We start from the raw sequence: 22140 nt of genomic DNA, 5'->3' as shown, positions 1-22140 counted from the left end.
GTATTCCTAAGAAGAACCCTCAGGGGCGGGGGCGGGGGGGTGGTGGTAGTCAGGGAGTAGGACTGGGAAGGGAAGGAGTCAGGCAAGGAATTGGGCAGAACTGATCACAGATGTCTGAAGGAAAACTGCCCTGGCCCCCAGAGGAGCTATGCAGACGGTAGGCCTCCACATCAGGCATCTGATTCCACAGGGGGACTAAGCTGCAGTATGTCACACCTGTCGGTCATTGCTCATCTGCTGTGGGACACGGGGAGGTTCTGCCTCCTCAGGCATGTGGGCCACACAGAGGGCTCCACTGGCAAGTGGAAATACAGGAATAAGGACATTGTGTGCCAAAGGGATCTGTGAGGTGGATGAAACTGGAGCCGATTATACAGAGTGAAGTAAGCCAGAAAGAAAAACACCAATACAGTATACTAATGCATATATATGGAATTTAGAAAGATGACAACAATAACCCTGTATGTGAGACAGCAAAAGAGACAATAGATGTGTAAAACAGTCTTTTGGACTCTGTGGGAGAGGGAGAGGGTGGGGTGATTTGGGAGAATGGCATTGAAACATGTATAATATCATATAAGAAATGAATCGCCAGTCCAGGTTTGATGCAGGATACAGGATGCTTGGGGCTGGTGCACTGAGACGACCCAGAGGGATGGTAGGGAGAGGGAGGAGGGAGGGGGGTTCAGGATGGGGAACACGTGTGCACCTGTCACAGATTCATGTTGATGTGTGGCAAAACCAACACAATATTGTAAAGTAAATAACCTCCAATTAAAATAAATAGATTTATATTTTTTAAAAAAAGGAAACTAGATTTCACACCTTCCTTTCCACTCTTCCAAACCTTCATGCTTTTCCACAGGAAAACACATGTATACCTCAGATGTAAACTTTGATGTGTGAAAAGTGAAAAGTAAGCTGCTTCCCCGAGCTGAAAAGACTGCTTCTCAACTACTGAGAAGAGCCATCTTCTCAACAGGCAGGGACAGTACATACTACTTCCTCTGATACCCGGTTTCCAAGTGCTGAGATAGTCATATAGACCTAGTTTGTTTCCAAAGCCTGAGAAGGAAATAGGCACCAGCTAGTGGTCAGAGACCTATCTCGCTCTCAGATGTGTTTTGTTTGATCTGTGTAGTACGTTTAAAAATTGGACTTTCAATATTTGTCCATAAAAAAGTATCAAAAATTTTGCCCACAAAAAAAGTATCAAAAATTATTTTGTGTCCAGAGTGTTCATATTATGAACAAGAGGTTGAGAATCAAAGATAAAAGATAATCTATGCTTGAGGGAACAGTGAATATGGCAACATAAAATATCATAACAGTGGTAGGAATTTCACATCTTAAAGTTTTCTTAATAGAAGGAATAAGCTCAAGGTAATACACAGCCAATCTGAAGTAAGATAATAAAACCAGTTTGAAAGGCATTCTTAGGGACTGGTTGTTTATCAGCATTTTAAAAAGAATGAAAAGGTGGCAAGAATACACAGAAGAAGTGTACAAAAAAGATCTTCATGACCCAGAGAACCACGAAGGTGTGGTCACTCACTAGAGCCAGACATCCTGGAGTGTGAAGTCAAGTGGGCCTTAGGTCGCATACTATGAACAAAATTAGTGGAGGTGACAGAATTCCAGCTGAGCTATTTCAAATCCTAAAAGATGATACTGGTAAACTGCAAATTTGAAAAGCTCAGCAGTGGCTATAGGACTGGAAAAGGTCAGTTTTCATTCCAATCCCAAAGAAAGGCAATGCCAAAGAATGCTCAAATTACTGTACAATTGCACTCATCTCACATACCAGCAAGATTATGCTCAAAATCCTTCAAGCTAGGCCTTAGCATACATGAACTGAGAAATTCCAGATGTACAAGCTGGATTTAGAAAAGACAGAGGAACCAGAGGTCAAATTGCCAACATACGCTGGATCATAGAAAATGCAAGGGAATTCCAAAAAAATCTACTTCTGCTTCACTGACTATGCTAAAGCTATTGACTGTGTGGATCACAACAAACTGTGGAAACTTTTGAAGAGATGGGACTCTCACCTGCCTCCTGAGAAACCTGTATGCAGGACAAGAAGCAACAGTTAGAACTGGATATAGAATAACAGACTGGTTCAAAATTGAGAAAAGGAGTACATCAAGGCTGTGTATTGTCACTCTGCTTATTCAACTTATATGCAGAGTACATCTTGTGAAATGCCAGGCTGGATGAATTACAAGCTGGTATCAAGATTGCCAGAAGAAATACCAACAACCACATATATGCAGATGATATATATGCCACTTAAGTGGCAGAAAGGGAAGAGGAACTAAAGAGCCTCTTGATGAAGGTGAAAGAGGAGAGTGAAAAAGCTGACTTAAAATTCAACATTCAGAAACTTGAGATCATGGCATCTGGTCCTATCACTTTATCGCAAATAGATGCGGAAAATGTAGAAACAACTCAGATGGTGACTGCAGCCACAAAATTAAAAGACGCTTGCTCCTTGGAAGAAAAGCTATGACAAACCTAGACAATGTATTAAAAATCAGAGACGTCACTTTACTGACAACGTTCCATATAGTCAAAGCAATGGTTTTTCCAGTGGTCATGTATGGATGTGAGAGTTGGACTATAAAGAAGGCAGACGGCTGAAGCATTGATGCTTTCAAGCTGTGATGCAGGAGAAGACTCTTGAGAGTCCCTTGGACAGCAAAGAGATCCAACCAGTCAATCCTAAAGGAAATCAACCCTGAATATTCATTGGAAGGACTGAGGGTGAAGCTGAAGCTCCAATACTTTGACCACTTGATGCAAAGAGCAGACTCACTGAAAGGGACCCTGATCCAAGGAAAGACTGAGGACAAGAGGAGAAAGGGGTGACATAGGATGAAATGGGTGGATGGCATCACTGACTCAATGGACATGAATCTGAGCAAACTCAGGGAGACAGTGAAAGACAGAGAAGCCTGGCATGCTGCAGTTCATTGGGTCGCAAATAGTTGGACATAATTTGGGACTGAACAATAGTAACAGTAAAGAATGATAGAATAAGATTGCTAAATTAAATACAAAGCTTTTCAGGTTTTATTTTGACTGGGCAGAAATAATTTTCTTCTCAGACAAAAATCTATAAATCAACACTTAACATGTGATATTTAAAATTATGATTTCCAATATTTTCACATTATATATAAAAATATGCATTTCATATATAAATATGCAATCATACATTATAAATTGCATGTGTAAATATATAATTACATATTACATTTAAATATCACAAATGTAATTATATATGTTGTAATATTATAAGCTATGGACTATCACAAAATCTGGGCCTATATACTCAGTAGTGGATTTCCCTAGTGGCTCAGATGGTAAAGAAACTGCCTGCAATGCAGGAGACCCAGGTTTGATCCTTGGGTTGGGAAGATCTCCTGGAGAAGGGAATGGCTACCCACTCCAGCATTCTGGCCTGGACAATTCTATGGACAGAGGAGCTTGGCAGGCTGCAGTTCATGGGGTCACAAAAACAATTGGACACGACACATTCCTATAGATGATTAAATAATATGTGGGTGGCACTGATAAATAATGTCCCAGTTCGACATTATGTCTTTCTTTTCTTTGTCTTATTTTTAAGTTTTGGATAATTTTGAAAATATCTCTGGTTATATGACTATAGATTTTATGATTAAATTTGGCCTGAAGACAGACTCTAGCATAAATCCTCTGGAGAAGGAAATGGCAACCAACTTTTGCCTGGGAAATCCCATGGACAGAGAAGCCTGGCAGGCTACAGTCCATGGTGTTGCAAAAGAGTCCAACAAGACTTGGCAACTAAACAACACCAACAACAAATTCACAAAATATATAAAAGTTACCCATCCTATTTTGGAACTAGCTATGAAAAATCAAGCTGTGGTTGAACAAGAATCTTCCAATTAAAATTTTCTGATGCATAAGATCAGAAAATGTCTCTCATTTCTATCTGGGATGTGGAGCTAGGCTGACTGGGAGCCTGAATATGAAAAATATGGAGGTGGGGCTGGGTTTACTTGTGGGGAAGTGTTAACATAAGGACTGTTCAAGAGTATAGTATGAAGAGACAAAGAAACAGCTGAAGGGAAGCAGAGGCAGGGAAAAAAGAGAGACAGGAATATGAATTGGGATGAATAGATGAGGATCTGATAGTATATTACTCATTTATTTTTGTACCTTTTTGTGAGTTAGAAAAATTCACAGATGTGGAATTGATGGGCAAAAGTTAAGAGTATTTACAATATTAACAGATATTGCCAAATTTATCTCTAAAAAGTTTGCAACAGTTTATACTGTCATCAGTTGCATATCAGAATGGCTGTTTCTTACATCCTTACTAGAATTACATTAGCAATTGCTTTAATCTTTGCCAGGATGAAAGTAAAAATTTTAAAGTTATATAAATGTTATAAACTACATTTATTTACCTATGAGTTAGATTATTAGATTGGGCACCATTTCAAGTGTTTCTTTTTCTGGTAGCTCCTTTTTACATTGTTGTAGCCCATTTTTTATGGGGATTTAATTTTTTTTCTTACTGATTTTTAAAAGCTTTTGATTCATTAAGGAGATTAGCTCTCTGCTATGTAGCCAAGGACTGGGTAGGCAGAACTATAAACTGTTTCTTTGTGAATACAGTTTAGCAACTTTCAAAGAAGAAAAAATCAATGGAACGGCCTCTCTAAAGTTCTAAATAGGAGCCGAACATACAGGCATCCCCTCAAGGGAGAACTGTACCAGAAATATTTTTGTGGTTTAATGTGACTGTTTGAAGCCAAACATCCCTTGAGGTATCGAAACAATGGCAGTTGGAAAGTCAGGCAAATTTGCAGAGACATCACAAAGACAGGATTAATTCTGCTACCAGTGCCTTCTCTTCTGAATTTTGCTACTTTAAGAACCTCTGTCATAGATTCCCTAAAGGGGAACTCACCATGAGGGACATACAGAATGGAGATCTGGCATCAATATCAGGTTTAAATACCCAGCGGGGTGGAGAGGGGAGGGGAAGAGTGGACCCTGATACCATGTGCAGCTATAATGGGAGTCCTGCCTAAGCCAGACAGCCTGGAGGGCATGAGTTGGGAACAAGCTTTGGCAAACTGCTCTTCTTTGCTTGGGCTCCCAAGGTGGCAGTCACCATAGCACTGCCTGCACTAGTCATCCTTTCTCTGTGGCTTCAACCCTGGACGAGTTGTGGACCAGCCAGGGCACCACGGTTGACAGTAGAGGCACGTTAACAAACTGTGCAGCGCCAGTGTTCAACAGCAACACTGGGTGGCAGCCACAGAAACTGCACTGCAGTGGGATGAAAGCCTGATGTGAGCAGATCAAATTCACTTGGAAGTTCGCTTTTGCCTGGAGTTTGGAAGCAGGCACTTCTGGAGCTAAATGCCTCAAGGGTTCTTGGGCAATTTGGAATGGGGACTATCAGAAAGGAAGCATGGAGCATCCTGGTAATATGATCAAGGGAATACTTTGAATAATTTCCACTTCAAATTTGAGAGTCAGGTCATAGTAGTCGCAACTGGCGTGTAGCAAATGTTAGTTTCATCTATTTGAAATTTTTTTTTCTGCACTTTGCTACTTTGTAAGCCATAGAGAGTTTAAAAATATTTATAGCTCAATTACTTTCTTTGTGACATCTGCATTTTGTATGCAGAAAGGCCTTCCCCTCTCCAAGATACTGTATATATAAGATACATATATCTGTGTGCTGTTTAGTCATGTCCAACTCTTTGCGATCCCATGGACTGTACCCAACCAGGCTACTCTGTCTATGGAATTCTCCAGGCAAGAATACTGGAGTGGGCAGCCATTTCCTTCTCCAGGGGATGTTACTGACAGGGATTGAAACCGGGTCTCCTGCATTTCAGGCAGATTCTTTACCATCTGAACTATAGGGAAGTCCTATAGATACATAGATAGTGATAGGAAAACTCTGAAAGGCTTTGGAATAGGCAAAAAAGATTACTGGGTGTACTTTCAGTGGAATACTACATGGCTCTTTAAGGTTTTCTGGAAGAATAATTAAGATAGAATGGAAACCATTAGTTACCTAGGAAATTAACCACAGCTTTTCAGTCTCGTTATTAAACAGGTTCTATGATTCTTGAAAGTGGTCTGAGGTCCTGCTATAAGCTGCAGGTCAAAGTCTGGATCTCTTTAGCAGACATTGAAGAAAATAGGGAAAACCACTAGGCCATTCATGTATGATCTAAATCAAATCCGGTATTATTATACTGTGGAAATGACAGATAGATTAAAGGGATTAGACTTGGTAGACAGAGAGGCGGAAGAACCATGGATGGAGGCTCATAACACTGTACAGGAGACAGTGACCAAAACCATACCCAAGAAAAAGAAATGCAAGAAGCAAAGTGGTTGTTCAAGGAGGCTTTATAAATATCTGAGGAAAGAAGAGAAGCAAAAGGCAAGGGAGACAGGAAAAGACATACCAAACTGAATGCAGAGATCCAGAGAATAGCAAGGAGAGATAGAAGGCCTTCTTAAATGAATAATGCAAAGAAATAGAGGAAAACCATAGACTGGGAAAGACTAGAGATATCTTCAAGAAAATTGGAGATATCAAGGGAACATTTCATACAAGGATGGGCACGATAAAGGACAGAAACAGTAAGGACCCAACAGAAGCAGAAGAGATTAATCAGAGGTGGCAAGAAAACATGGAAGAGCTATACAAAAAGGTCTTAATGACCAGAATAATCACTATGGTATACTCGCTCACCTAGAGCCAGGCATCTTGCAGTGTGAGTTCAAGTAAGCCTTAGGACGCATTACTACAAAAAAAAAAAAAGCTAGTGGAGGTGATGGGATTCCAGCTGAACTTTTAAAATCCAAGTGCTGCACTCAATATGTCCGCAAAGTTGGAAAACTCAGCAATGGCCACAGGACTGGAAAAAGTCAGTTTTCATGCCAATCTCAAAGAAGGGCAATACCAAAGAATGCTCAAGCTACCATACAATTGTGCTCACTTTTCATGCTAGCAAGGTTATGCTCAAAATCCTTCAAGCTAGGTTTCAGCAGTACACAAACTCAGAGCTTCCAGTTATACAAGTGGGCTTAGAAAAACCAGAGGAATCAAAGATCAAATTTCCAGCATTCACTGGATCATAGAGAAAGCAAGGAAATTCCAGAAAAACATCTACTTCTGCTTCATTGACCAGGTTTGACTATGGTAAAGCCTTTGAGTGTGTGGATCACAAAACAAACTGGAAAATCCTTAAAGAGATGGGAATACCAGACCACCTTACCTGTCTCCTGAGAAACCTGTATGCAGGTCAAGAAGCAACAGAACTGGACATGAAACAATGGACTGCTTCAAAGTTGGGAAAGGAGTATGTCAAGGCTGTGTATTGTCACCCTGCAGGGAACATCATGCGAAATGCAGCGCTGGATGAATCACAAGTGGGAATCAAGATTGCTGGGAGAAATATCAACAACCTCAAATATGCAAATGATACCACTCTAAAGGCAGAAAGTGAAGAGGAACTAGAGAGACTTTTTAATCTTTAAATTTATTTGTTTGTTTAATTGAAGGATAATTGCTTTATAATATTATGCTGCTTTCTGCCAAACATCAACATGAATCAGCTATTGGTAAAGAGCCTCTTGATGAAGGTGAAAGAGGAGAGTGAAAAAGCTGGCTTAAAGCTCAACATTCAAAAAACAAAGATCATGGCATCTGGTCTGATCACTTCTTGGCAAATAGGAGAAAAAGTGGAAATAGTGATAGGTTATATTTTATTGGGCTACAAAATGAGTGCAGATGGTGAGTGCAGCCATGAAATTAAAAGACACTTGCTCCTTGAAAGGAAAGCTTTGACAAACCTAAACAGCATATTAAAAAGCAGAGACATCACTTTGCTGACAAAGGTCTGCATAGTCAAAGTGGTTTTTCCAATAGTCATGTATGGATGTGAGAGTTGGACCATAAGGAAATCTGAGCACTGAAGAACTGATGCTTTTGAACTGTAGTGCTAGACAAGACTCTTGAGAGTCCCTTGGACTGCAAGGAGATCACACCGGTCAATCCTAAAGGAAATCAACCTGAACATTCATCAAAAGGACTGATGCTGAAGCTCCAATACTTTGGCCACCTGATGCAAAGAGCCAACTCATTGGAACAGACTCTGATGCTGGGAAATATTGAGGGCAAAAGGAGAAGAGGGTGACAGAGGATAAGATGGTTAGATAACATCACTGACTCAATGGACATGAGTTTGAGCAAACTCTAGGAGATAGTGAAGGACAGGGGAGCCTGGAGTGCTGCAGTTTATGGGGTTGCAGAGTCAGACATGACTTGGAGGCTGAACAGCAACAACAAAGCAAAGATGCAGAGGCCCATTGCATCATGGAAAAGGACTTGCCACGTATATTAAACTACTGATACTTTCACAGAATAGACATTTGGGTACAAGTTTCTGGGCTGACGTTACTTAGATAACTTTCAAGCTGTACCTGTGAAGTGAGTGTGACTTTCCATGACTCCTTTTAGTCCAGAAGCAGATAAGTTTATGTCAGCAGAACCTTAAACCAAGATCCAGCAGAGCACAATTACACAGGATGGAAGGCGCTAATGAGGGAGTTTTCTGTGGTTCTGTTGAGACTGTTTTAATACTCTTTTCCGGATAAACAAGGAAGCCATTTCTATTTCTTTTTAAGCTATCTTTAATCTACATTAATTCACTAGACTCTGCTTTTGTAAAATGAAATTAAACTCATTGATCTTCCCACCATCAATAAATTAAGAAGCTCCAAGTTCTTTTACTCTTTCATAGCAATGTATAGTTACTTACATAGCTTCCTTTCTACCAGTATATAATTGAAAAAAATTGTATATAAATTTCTGGGAATGTTGTATTTGTGAAGGATGTTCATTTAATTGAATACCTCTAGTGAACATAGGTTGATTTTACTTATGAAGCCAGTGCCAACAAAGCCATCCCAGGAAAGCCAGTTCTTGCACCATCCTTATAGACTGTGAGAAAGGGCACTTTCTAGAAGACCAGACTCCTTAGCAAATTTGGGAACTCACATAAAGAGGAATTCATTCAAATTTATAGGCAACATGGGCAAAGTATGGTGGAATTTCTTGGGCTTGATTTCCTAGCCTTGAAAGTGAAAGTCACTCAGTTGTGTCCAACTCTTTGTGACCCCATGGATTGCAGCCCTCCAGGCTCCTCTGTCCATGGAATTCTCCAGGCAAGCATACTGAAGTGGGTAGCCACTCCCTTTTCCAAGGGGTCTTCCCAACCCAGGAATTGAACCCAGGTCTCCTGCATTGCAGGTGAATTCTTTACTTTCTGAGCCACCAGGGAAGCCCTTCCTAGGCTTGAGCTGGCAAATGATAGAGACTTTTAAAAGTGCAATTCAGAGCTCCAGTAGTTGTACAACACAAACCCAAGAAAGCCCTGTTGTTGTTTAGTAGCTAAGTCATGTTCCACTCTTTTGTGACCCCATGGACTGTAGTCCAGCAGGCTCCTCTGTCCGTGGGATTTCATAGGCAAGATATTGGAGTTGTCTGCCATTTTTCTCCTCCAGGGTAATCTTTCAGACCCAGGGATTGAACCTGAGTCTCCTGCATTGGCAGGCATTTTCTTTATCACTGAACCACCAGGGAAGCCCCAAGAAAGTCTGCTTGGTTAACTGACACTGCACCTATGTGAATTACCAGGTCAAACCTAACAAGGTCATCTTTTTTTAATGACCAAAAATAATCTTAGAGACTTTATGGTTAAAAAGGGGAAAGATATTAAGAAAATTTGGAAAGAATTTGAAGTTTTAAAAGGAGCAAAAAAGAAAAAATTAGTAGGTTTTCTGTGTAATACTAGATGTCCCTTCTGAGTTCTGATTCCAAATGAATTTTGCTCATTTTTTGTTTTTGAGTTGTTTCATAACCCTGTAAATTGCAGAAACCTAATAGAGACCAGAATGATTATTGCCCAGAGAAGCAAATGAATTCTGTCTGATGGAGATGTAATGATTTCTCCTTGTGGAAAGAGCCAGTTTTACATCTTTTAGCAAATTCATTTCAGCATCCTTTGTTGCTCATATATGTCTCTTTTCTTTGAATTCTCCTTGGAACCAGTTTAAAACATCTTATTTGTTCCTTTATTAATAATGAGCTAAATAAACATTTTGACACTTGACTACTTTATATGAGAGTCATAGCACTACATTTGTAAAAAAAAAAAAAAAAGCATATTTACCTGTGTGTTTTAAAGTTTTTTGGATGAGCATTTTTTTTAAGATATAAGGGGCAATATAAGGATGCAGCTTTATTATCTTCATAAAACTAAGTCATTTTTTTTCACCATTTATTGAGTATCCCTTATTTTCCTCATTAATTTGAAATGCCACTTTTCTGATGTTATTTGTGTTCTCTATTATGATCTATTTATTTCCACATCATAAGTCTGTTTTAAGTGTTATTGCTTTATAACGCATTTTGATAATTTGGCAGGTTATTTTAATGTTATGCCAACTACTGAAGAACAGATTGTCCTGCCAATTTGGATCAGTCTAAAATTAGAAATAATGAAAGATAAAACACTAGTATACAAAAATTGGCTCAGTCATTTGGGCCTGATCAACTTCTCAGACTACGCTAATGAGAGAATCTAATTATGAATCTAGAAGGTAAGCAAGCAGGTCTTCTAAGTTGCAAGGTAGTCCGTAAGTCCATAGTTTATTCCATTTTGGAAGTCCATAGTTTATTCCATTATGGGTTACTCTCCCCATACCCAAACAATTGTGTATAAAATAGGGCAGAATAGAACATTAGCATGGAATGGTAGTGGAAGCAGTCAGAGCCGTTAAAAGTACAGTAGGACCAGAACTTTCGGTTCATAACAAAACCTGCTCGTATTCTAATGCACTTTTACAGCTGCTTGGGTTTGAAAGTGAAATGACTCACACCCTTTGTCCCTGGGGTTTTGGTTAAGAAACAGAAACAGGAGTCAGGAGGCACATAAGGATAAAAGTATCAGCTTTATTGATAATGAAGCTAGGTTGGAATCCACAGCTTGGACTCCTGTCTCCAAATTTCCACCTTGAGATCCACATGGGCGAGAAGGTGGCCCTGCAGAATGAGCTGTCTCCAGGGCAGCCCAGTGAGGGCCAAGAGCAACCTCACACCCAGTCATACCTTGAGGTGCAGGTCGTTCCTGCACTAACCCTGTCCACAGATAAATGCAGACATCTGACTATGGCCATCTTGCCACCTTGGTCGGATACACTTTCCTAAAATCATGGGGAGGAGCCAATGATGGACAAGGGAAAAATCAGGCTATAGGAGCTTTCCCTTCAATAGTTCCTGGAGAAATGGAAGTGTTGATAAGATTTCCTATTTTATGAGTGGTTACAATGTGGGCAGAGAAAGACTAGAGTCCCTCCTACAAGATGGCACAGAAACTGATACTCATAAAGTTGAACTTGAGTTTAAGAAGAAAATATTATGTTCAACCTATTCTGATTATTAAGGATTGGAGAATTGTAATGTGCTTCAGATCAGATAGACTCCTACTGGAAGTATTTTTCTGTTTTTTAGAATTCTCAGTTGTCTTTAACCACTGAGTTTTAGCTTTTACAAATAATCTTAGAACAATGCAGTGAACTGAGATTTGGGGGAACCAGTTCTTACTGGCACATGAAGAACTATTCAGTTCCGTTGCTCAGTCATGTGACCCCATGGACTGCAGCATGCCAGGCTTCCCTGTCTGTCACCAACTCCTAGAGTTTGCCCAAAGTCATATCCATCCAGTCAGTGATGCCATCCAAACATCTCATCCTCTGTCGTCCCCTTCTCTTCCTGCCTTCAATCTTTCCCAGCATCAGGGTCTTTTCCAATGAGCCAGTTCTCATCAGGTGACCAAATATTGGAGTTTCAGCTTCAGCATCAAGTCCTTCCAATGAATATTCAGCACTGATTTCCTTGAGGATTGACTGATTTGATCTCCTTGCAGTCCAAGGGACTCTCAAGAGTCTTCTTCAACACCACAGTTCAAAAGTATCAATTCTCTGGCATTAAGCTTTCTTAATAGTCCAACTCTCACATTCATACATGACTACTGGAAAAACCATAGCTTTGACTAGAGGTACCTTTGTTGGCAAAGTAATGTTTCTGCTTTTTAATATGCTGTCTAGATTGGTCATAGTTTTCTTCCAAGGAGCAAGTATCTTTTAATCTCATGGCTGCAGTCTCCACCTGTAGTGATTTTGGAGCCACCCAAAATAAAGTCAAAGTACCGCACAATTGCATTCATCTCACACGCTAGCAAAGTAATGCTCAAAATTCTCCAAGCCAGGCTTCAGCAATATGTGAACTGTGAACTTCCAGATGTTCAAGCTGGTTTTAGAAAAGGCAGAGGAACAAGCGATCAAATTGCCAACATCTCCTGGATCATGGAAAAAGCAAGAGAGTGCCAGAAAAACATCTATTTCTACTTTATTGACTATGCCAAAGCCTTTGACTGTGTGGATCACAACAAACTGTGGAAAATTCTGAAAGAGATGGGAATACCAGACCACCTGACCTGCCTCTTGAGAAATCTGTATGCAGGTCAGGAAGCAACAGTTAGAACTGGACATGGAACAACAGACTGGTTCCAAATAGGAAAAGGAGTATGTCAAGGCTGTATATTGTCACCCTGTTTATTTAACTTCTATGCAGAGTACATCATGAGAGATGCTGGGCTAGAGGGAGCACAAGCTGGAATCAAGATTGCTGGGAGAAATATCAATAACCTCAGATATGCAGATGACACTACCCTTATGGCAGAAAGTGAAGAAGAACTAAAGAGCCTCTTGATGAAAGTGAAAGAGGAGAGCAAAAAAATTGGCTTAAAACTCAACATTCAGAAAGCTAAGATCATGGCATCCAGTCCCATCACTTCATAGCAAATAGATGGGGAAACAGTGGAAATGGTGACTGACTTTATTTTTCTAGGCTCCAAAATCACTGCAGATGGTGACTGCAGCCATGAAATTAAAAGACGCTTACTCCTTGGAAGGAAAGTTATGACCAACCTAGACAGCATATTAAAAAGCAGAGACATTACTTTGGCAACAAAGGTCCGTCTAGTCAAGGCTATGGTTTTTCCAGTGGTCATGTATGTATGTGAGAGTTGGGATATAAAGAAAGCTGAGCACAGAAGAATTGATGCTTTTGAACTGTGATATTGGAGAATACTCTTGAGTCCCTTGGACTGCAAGGAGAGCCAACCAGTCCATCCTAAAGGAGATTAGTCCTGGGTATTCACTGGAAGGACTGATGTTGAAGCTGAAACTCCAAAACTTTGGCCACCTGATGTGGAGAGCTGACTCACTGGAAAAGACCCTGATGCTGGGAAAGATTGAGGGCAGGAGGAGAAGGGGATGGTAGAGGATGAGATGGCGGGATGGCATCACTGACTCAATGGACATGGGTTTGGGTGGACTCCGGGAGTTGGTGATGGACAGGGAGGCCTGGCCTGCTGCATTTCATGGGGTCACAAAGAGTCAAACACGACTGAGTGACTGAACTGAACTGAAACTGAAAATAGTCTCTCACTGTTTCCATTGTTTCCCCATCTATTTGCCATGAAGTGATGGGACTGGATGCCAGGATCTTAGTTTTCTGACCAAACGAGGTCTACTGGAGAAGGGAATGGCAAACCACTTCAGTATTCTTGCCTTGAGAACCCTATGAACTGTATGAAAAGGCAAAAAGTTATGACACTGAAAGTTGAACTCCCCAGGTTGGTAAGTGTCCAATATGCTACTGGAGAAGAGTGGAGAACTAAGTCCAGAAAGAATATAGAGATGGAGCCAAAGCAAAAACAATGCCCAGTTGTGGATGTGACTGGTGATGAAAGCAAAGTGGATGCTGTGAAGAACACTGCATAGAAACCTAGAATGTTAGATCCATGAATCAAGGTAAATTGGAAGTGGTCAGACAGGAGGTGGCAAGAGTGAACATCAACATTTTAGGAATCAGTGAACTAAAATGGACTGGAATGGGCGAATTTAACTCAGATGACCATTATATCTACTACTGTGGGCAAGAATCCCTTAGAAGGAAAAGAGTAACCCTCATAGTCAACAGAAGAGTCTGTAATGCAGTTCTTTGGTGCAATCTCAAAAATGACAGAATGACCTCTGTTCATTTCCAAGGCAAACCATGCAATATCACAGTAATCCAAGTCTATGTCCTGACCAGTAATGAAGAACTATTACATGCTCAATTTTCTGAAAATAAATCAGTTGGTTGGAATAACATTGTCACAGGAACAAGATTATTTTTAAAGCCATAAACAAACATGCATTTCTGCTTACTAGTAGAACTGGAAGCATTTTTTAAAGTTTGGACACTTGAATATAAGCTTCCATGAACTCTCAGTGTCCCAAAACACTGACAAGTATGGCAAATCTGTCTCCAACAATCCCAAACAGTGATTTTAGCAAGTACCCAATTACTCCCCGTGCCCTTTTAGTTAGTGTGTGTGTGTGTGTGTGCGTGTTTAGTCATTCAGTTAGGTCCAACTCTTTGCAACCCCATGGCTCCCCATCAGGCTCCTCTGTCTATGGGATTATCCAGGCAAGAATACTGGAGGGGATTACCATTTCCTCCTCCAGGGGATCTTCCCAACCTAGGGATCGAACCATGTCTCCTGCATTATAGACAGATTCTTAGCCATTGAGCCACCTTTGTATTGTACCCTAGAAGAATGAACACAAAAATTCATAAATGCTTTATTCCACATTTTAATGCTTAAAAACTATGTTAAAAGAGCAGCTTTACAACAGAACTTTTTACATGTCTTTATTTACACCACATCCTGGGGGGAAAAAACAAAACTATGTGTTTAATCAACCATGAATGACAAAGTTTTCTGACATGTGACTCACTTAAATCATCCATCTGAAACTCGTTGACAAGGTTTTACATTAGTAAATCAGTGGTGTGCTACAGGTAGATGAAGTCTAGAATACACTGAACTCTAGAGTAGATTACATACCAGCGATCAAGATTCAAGTCTTTTGGGGAAAAAAATTGCTTAAGACATCCTATGTTGGCGTGGACACTGAAAAGGCAAACATGCAAGACTTTCAAAAGCTTGATAAAATAATACTTTTTTTTCCCCTTTCTTTCAAATTTGTGCTCACAGTTAATTTTCAGGTCTTTCCCTTTCAAAGGGATTTGGGAAACAGAAATTCAATTTTGGAAAAAAAAAAACATTCCTCCTCCCCAACATCTGTTTTCATAAATACTGTGTAGTAGTATCAGTGTTAACAGTGAAACAGTATTGCGAAGAAATAACTTATTATTCTGGGTATTCTATTTCTATACAGCAATAATTTGGGTCTAAAATGTTCCTTAGTATTTATAGCTCAGAGGACTAGCTTTGAAATAATTAATCTTAATACCAGTATAAGAAATCAACATAACTATTTCTCAGACATTTCTCTCTCTAAACAAGTAAGATTTGTAGGTTCCAAGTTTACATTCAGAGAACTATGTTACCTGGGAGAGAATGTAAATTTTTCTAATTCCCAAACAAAACCACTAATATCAATGAAGACATTTATTCTTGATATGCAGATACTAGCAACTTCTATTTCAATGTGGATCAACAACTTCAAAAATATACAGCCTCCTATTTATTTACAATGTATTTACATACAAATGAAGTATTTCCTACAATAAGCCTCAACTGCATAGATTCTTCCTTTAAAAAACACGAATTCAAGCCTGTATGCACATGGGCCCAGTTTCACAGTCCTTCCTTAGAGAAAACTCTAAAGAAGGAGGTCTGAGCCCTGTGAATTTTACATGCTTTTCAAGAACTTTTCCTTTAAGATTTAGTGGTATTTTTCAGTTGTCAGCCACCTCGTCCCCAATTTTGTATCTGAAAACCTTAGATCATTATAAAGAATTCACTGTATTTTAGAGGAATGGTGTTCTGTTGCTAAAAGATTCTCAGATTTGCCATTCCTAAGGAAAACATTAACATCTTTAAATGATAAAATCTCAATCTTTATTTTGAAAGTGGATAGAAGTTTACCATGAACTGGAATGGAGGAATTACATTCTTAAGGTTTACATCCTAAGCCTCAAGCCAATTTACATTGAAAAACAGAGGGAAATTGATGGCTTTTGCAATAAAGGCATAAAATCAAATACCTGATCATTTCACCAATCTCCTCCGCACCCCCAACCCAACAAGATGTGCCATGCAGCACTCTGATCCGCTGAAACAGAGTGGAGCACTAACCTTTTCAGAGCAGTCTGTAGCCCCTTTCAGCAGAGAACTCCCTTTAAAGGGAGGATAGGATTGATCATCACATGATGAACCCAAACATTCTAGAGAAACTTCTGACCTAAATTCACTATTTCCTCTAACAAAGGGTGTATCTTTTAACTGCTTTCAAAAAAGAAAAAAAAAATCTAAAACACCTCATTTTCATTTCTTCACAGCTGCCAAAACTGTAACCTTACTGTGTCTCAGGCCCCGTGCAGGCAGTCTTATTTGCAATGATGCACCTATACCAGCATTTCCAGTGGGAAGGGGGCTGCATTTCTCCCCTCCGTAAGTCCTGGTTCCCATTCTTATCCCTCAAGTCCCAAGAACCACTGTCTGAGAATGACAGATAGGACTAATGGGGAGAAAAAGGAGAGATGAATTGGCTGTGTGGGTCTCTAACTGGATTTGTGCCAAGATCACTGGGAGTGATTATAAAATACAGTTTACTGGACCTCCACCCCCAAAGTTTCTGATCTTATTTGGTCTGGGCTGAGGCCTGAGTATATGCATCCCATCGAGTTCCCAGGTGATGCTGATGCTGCTCATCTAGGGAGCCCCACTTTGAGGAACACTGACTTAGAGGCTTGAATCCAACTCTAGAAAGAAGCTAATTCTGGGGTGACTGCTAAGGTGTCCTCTGAAATACCATGACACCTTATCACAGCCATTAGTCCACCCCAAGCTCTATGGCCATCACCCACGTACGTCTTTCTCAACAGGGTCTGCAAATGTAAGAGGAAAAGTGGGTAGGGAGGTTTTGACCCCTCTTTGACTACTGGGCAGTTAAACTATGACTTCCTAGCACTAAATCCATTGAAAGTGCTGTGTGCTGGCGTCAGCGACTGGCATGCAAGAGAAGATACACAGTGACATCATCCATGGTAGTGGGCGTGAAGGAAATAAACTCCAGGAGCAAAAGGTCCTACAGACAGAAGCAGGCAGGCGAGGCCTGAGCCTCCAGAGAAAGGGGTGGCAGCGGAAGATGTCCCTGGTGATGTACGGCCCACCAGAGGACCCCTGCTCCTCCTTAACCCTCCTCCTCCTATAAGATCTCTGGTTGCCCTGGACCTGGTCCCCTTCCTTTGCTGGGGACCCAGCTATAGGCCATCTGGGCACTTCTAATTGGTGGCTACTCTGGTGCCACCACCCAGCAGGCAGTGTGAGGTTGGAGCGGTTGATCCAGATTCCACTAACAACATGAGGGGTAGATTCTCAGCAACTCTGAGCAAACATCTGCTAGGAAAAAAAATCATATTCATTGCTTAGATTCCTTAGCAATCTTGTTAATATAGTATCCTATTTCAGCTAAACTATGAGTTTAGATTATCTTTTCTAGTTGGTCTGGGGGCCTAACCATCATGTGTAACTTGGTTTCTGAAGGAAAATACATTTCAGGTTGCAAACCACCAACCGACAGTTCTGCACTATGCTCTGCCTATAAGCTGGCTCTGCACTAGCTTATAAATTGGGGACTGCCTATGATTAACAAGACTGAATTTCTTTCCTGTACGTATGCTGCTGTCCTCACTTCCAATAAGTAACATGAAGGAAATTAGGGATTTACAGTGTGCTATGTTATTACAACTAGAGAACAGTTTATACCCCAAAGCATGAACCTAGCACTGTCCACTGGTGCTGAGATCCCGTCTCCCCAAGGAAAATATGCTCCCAAAGGCTTAAGGTATAAAATTCGTTAGTCTACTCACATAGCAGAAAAACTTGTACAGCACTTGACTGTGTGATTTAAATTCTACCTAACATCTGTGGTACATGTATTTTTGGCTAAGGGTTCACTACTCTGAAGAAGAATAAGAACAGTACACTTTACAGCTAATCCCACACAAATCATGAAATTAATCACTGATATCTGACAAATTACAGTAGGGTCTATTATATTAAGTCAACAATAAACTTAAATAAACATACAAAGAAGGTTTTAAAAACCTGTAGTAGTGCAGACATCAACAAGTGCCTCCTCTAAATAAGCATATTTTAAGTAATTTAAAAAATCCCGTTCTGACACATAAAATCCAGAGATCCAAAAATATTACTACATATCCCAAGCCTCCTCTAAATAAGCATATTTTAAATAATTTAAAAAATCCCGTTCTGACACATAAAATCCAAAGATCCAAAAATATCACTATACATCCCAAGAGCTAATGATAATCTTCTAAACTGACTATATGGGCAGAAAGTGAATTTTTATAAGTTAATGAAGAAAACAGGAAGTAGCCTAATATAGCTTGCAAATGAAATTTGTATTTTTTTAATGGAGGGTCATCCACTATCTAGCTATTACATGATTGGGCGCCCCCGGACAAGCTCCAAGGCCCAGGCATCTTGTTTGGTTGAGTTTCTCTTCTGCTTATTTATGGAAGACTGTTGAGAAGGACAGAAATGTCTGTGGGTTTCACTGGGTTAGGAATTCATACATAGGTAGGTACTCATTTCTAAATACCTGAACTCTGATCTCTGTGGATGTAATTCTGAAGCATGACATTAGAAGCTATGATGATACTACTAAGACAGGCAGAAAATAATCTTTCCTTTTCCCCCAAGAGGGTCAGGAATGATCCTGATGCTTTCTGTATGGGATATTAGTCTGTAAAGGGGAGGGGAGAGTTCTGTGTTACTCCTGGTAAGTGTGGAGGCCTCAGTGCAGGAGGAACAAAGCCCAGAGTTAAGTGCCTCAAAACTCTGCCAAGAGTCTGTGGTTAGAGGCTACTTATCTCTGGATAAGAAATCTGTTCAGTGAACAGACGTGTTTGTTGAATTCAACCAGGATGTAGATATAACACAAGCCCTGTTTCAAGAGACTAGCCCTCAGGGTACACATGCTTCTCGTTGTGTGACACAGACAATCCAAGCACAGGTGATGGCCCAGCATAGGGGGAATGTGGTACTGGGTTTCTATTCTGTCCCCAATGCCTTTTCAAGCTACCGTGCCCCAAACTTCTCTTCTTTTGCAGTCTCTCGGGAATTTCCTTCACTTGCTTTTAGGAGAGGGGCTGGGGTAAGAGTGTCAGCAACTCTGTCCCCCATGTGGGTCGCATCAGGTAGGCAGTGACAGCCCACCCTTGACCAGGGATGAGGAGAGGGACAGCACTGCCACCGAAGTCCCCATCTTGGGGGAGAAAGGTACACAGTGCTTTCATCACACGCAGTCCTCAAAATCACCTCTGAAGGCTCTTTTTCTTTTTTCAAGATTGGACGGATGGCTAGTGGAGAAGAAATAGGAATGAGGCTTATTTAAGGTACAAAAATCTTGTATTTGCAATAACCTAAATTTATAGATACAAAGTGTTAGTCGCTCAGTTGTGTTCACCTCTTTGCAACTTCATGGACTATAGTCCGCCAGACTCCTCTGTCCATGGACTTCTTCAGGCAAGAATACTGGAGAGGGTAGCCATTCCCTTCTCCAGGGGATCTTCCCAACCCAGAGATGGAATCAGGGTCTTCTGTACTGCAGGCAGAATGGGTTCCCTTGGTGGCTCAGACAGTAAAGAATCTGCCTGCAATGCAGGAGACACCAGTTCAACCCCTGGGTGGGCAAGATCCCCTGGAGAAGGGAATGGCTACCCACTCCAGTCTTCTTGCCTGGAGAAGTCCATGAACAGAGGAGCCTGGTGGGCTACAGTCCATGAGGTTGCAAAGAGGTAGACACAATTGAGCAACTAACACTTTCATAGGTATAAACAAATATTTTAAAGACCACCCCCCCGCCCCCACCCCGCAAAGTACCTAATATAAAACAGGACTTACTTTCCCTAGATCAGCCTTGGTTAGATACACATGATTTTCTGTGCAAAAAGCTGATGGACATGAGTAGAAGCTGCTGGGTTTATAATTTAAGAAAATGTTTTTCCCCCTTCAACAATATAGTTGTTGGGCTGAAGGCTATCTGTATCTGAAAAATATTTCCTCATGCATTTTGGACAATCTTTTTGTAGGACTCTTGCTTCTCAATTTGTTATAAAGATGTCGTGGGTCTTCCCCAACAAAAGCTGACTCAGATTATATAGAGTAACTTTGACAGAGGGAAACAAAACTTCATTTGCTAGATAACCCATATGTGTAGTTCAGTATATTTACCAAGGTAAGAATCATTCCCACCCCTTTCCGAGCTGAGAACACTCGCTAGAGAAGGTCTCTGCACAGAGTGGATGGAATGCCAGCGAGGTCATGAGCTGCTGAAGCTCGCCTGCCAGGTGATCAGAGCTGCCTCAAATATTGGGCATTCTCTGATCCAACAAGGGTATGTGCCCTGTGACTCTCATCTGATTATCCCTATGTGCTATTTTAACCAAAATAGGCAAATTATTTACGAAACCATTTTTTTCTGTAAAGCAAAATAAATATATACAATTCAAGATTCTTTTCTCTGCTAAAAAGGTACAGATATAAGCTGAACATCAGTAGGAAAATTATTTCAGAATCTGGATGTACAATAAATAAACACGATGGATGATCATGTCTTCAAAGTTCTAAGAGACGATGAAATCACAAAAAAATAGAGTTAGTAGAGTGAAAAACAATCAACTGTGAAAAGTACTGGAAAATATGATTGCATGAAATTTGGAACCAAAAAATCCACAATCTTAAAATTGATCCCCAATCCTGGAGGGGCATGAGGCATGATAGAAACAGGTCTCTTGTTTTGCTTCCAAAGTATTATTTCATTGTGTATCTTGTAAATTTCTGTTTGCTTCTGTAAACTTGCAGACGAAGTGATGAAGGGTTGCTGATGTGTGGTAACTTGACGGTTTTTCTCAGCTGGTCTCAGTGGCCTTCGTCACCACTTGATGAGTAGGCCCAGTCGTAGATGACCAAGGGAATGCTTACCAGGGAAAACAACACCCCCAGAGCCAAGAAAAGGGCAGCCTGGAGTAACAGAAAGGCAAGGGTTATTTTCAGGGAAGCAAACATTTTCCACGTACACCTGGGAAAAAACGAAAATGATTTCCCTCTCTTTTCGTGTCCCCTCATATTTGGTTGGTTACATCTATTATCGAACTGTGAGATTCTTTCTAAAGTTTCGTGTACCTGATTCTCCAAGGATGGGATACTAAGAAAAACTAGCTGTGCAGAACCATCCTCTGTATTCTACTCTTGACTTCATGGTCATCTCAGAGTGAGTCTGCTCTACAACTGACTGGGTATTACTCTTGCTAGCTTCTTCCAGACTAAAGATGAAAACGAAAAAAAACAAAAAAGATCATCCTTCGACAACATACAGGTCATGTCATCAACCAGCCTAGTTTATCACTGGCAGGTAAACATTTCTGTTTGAAAAAGTGTTAAAAGGATATCTAAAAGCAGAGTAGATTTGATCGAGTGAGACAGGAAATGGGTATACAAAATTAAATGATTTCAAGGGTTGATGAAGGCCCAGGGGGCAGGTTATTAAATCTAAAACCTGGAGAGCACAAGCTTTAAAATTGCTTGGTGCTGGGAGTTTCCAATGAGAGCTGAAATTCAGGGAGAAGGATGAAGCGTCATGAGAGCCAGGGGGTGCTGAGCTGGAGTCTGGAGAAGGAGACACTGTTATGGGAAGGGGAGGGGGCGGAGAGTGGGGTTGAGAGGGTTGCATCCAGGCTCACCATCACCGGTCTGGTGTAACTCCCAGTGAGCCCCTACATAGACTGGATCTCTTGTTTAATGCTATTTGGTAGATCTTCCCAGTGGTTTTATAATGGGAGCAAGGTTAGAGAGGCCCAGAGATTCATGATTAGTAGGTCTCCACCACTGTCGGATTGAATCTTAAGTTTACTACCAAAATTTAATCAAACCACCCCCC

General features: G+C 40.7%; 1 protein-coding gene across 6 annotated transcripts in view; it reads right to left on the bottom strand.

Annotated features, from left to right (window-relative positions):
• Positions 1-14783: 14783 nt before the first annotated feature.
• The window catches only part of SLC38A1 (solute carrier family 38 member 1), a 77560-nt gene continuing 70203 nt past the window's right edge, over positions 14784-22140 (bottom strand). For 4 of the 6 annotated variants that reach the window (XM_069584518.1, XM_069584517.1, XM_069584519.1 and 1 more), the window contains one exon: positions 19592-21224. In XM_069584518.1, coding sequence (XP_069440619.1) covers positions 21123-21224 — 102 coding nt within the window. In that variant the 3' untranslated portion in view covers positions 19592-21122. Of the gene's footprint in view, positions 21225-22140 lie in introns of all 6 variants that reach the window. The other 2 variants (XR_011255886.1, XR_011255887.1) reach the window with 2 other exon arrangements.

The sequence above is a fragment of the Ovis canadensis genome, chromosome 3 (assembly GCF_042477335.2).
Source record: "Ovis canadensis isolate MfBH-ARS-UI-01 breed Bighorn chromosome 3, ARS-UI_OviCan_v2, whole genome shotgun sequence".
Lineage (NCBI taxonomy): Eukaryota > Metazoa > Chordata > Mammalia > Artiodactyla > Bovidae > Ovis > Ovis canadensis.
This window is presented reverse-complemented; position numbering and strand designations above follow the sequence as displayed.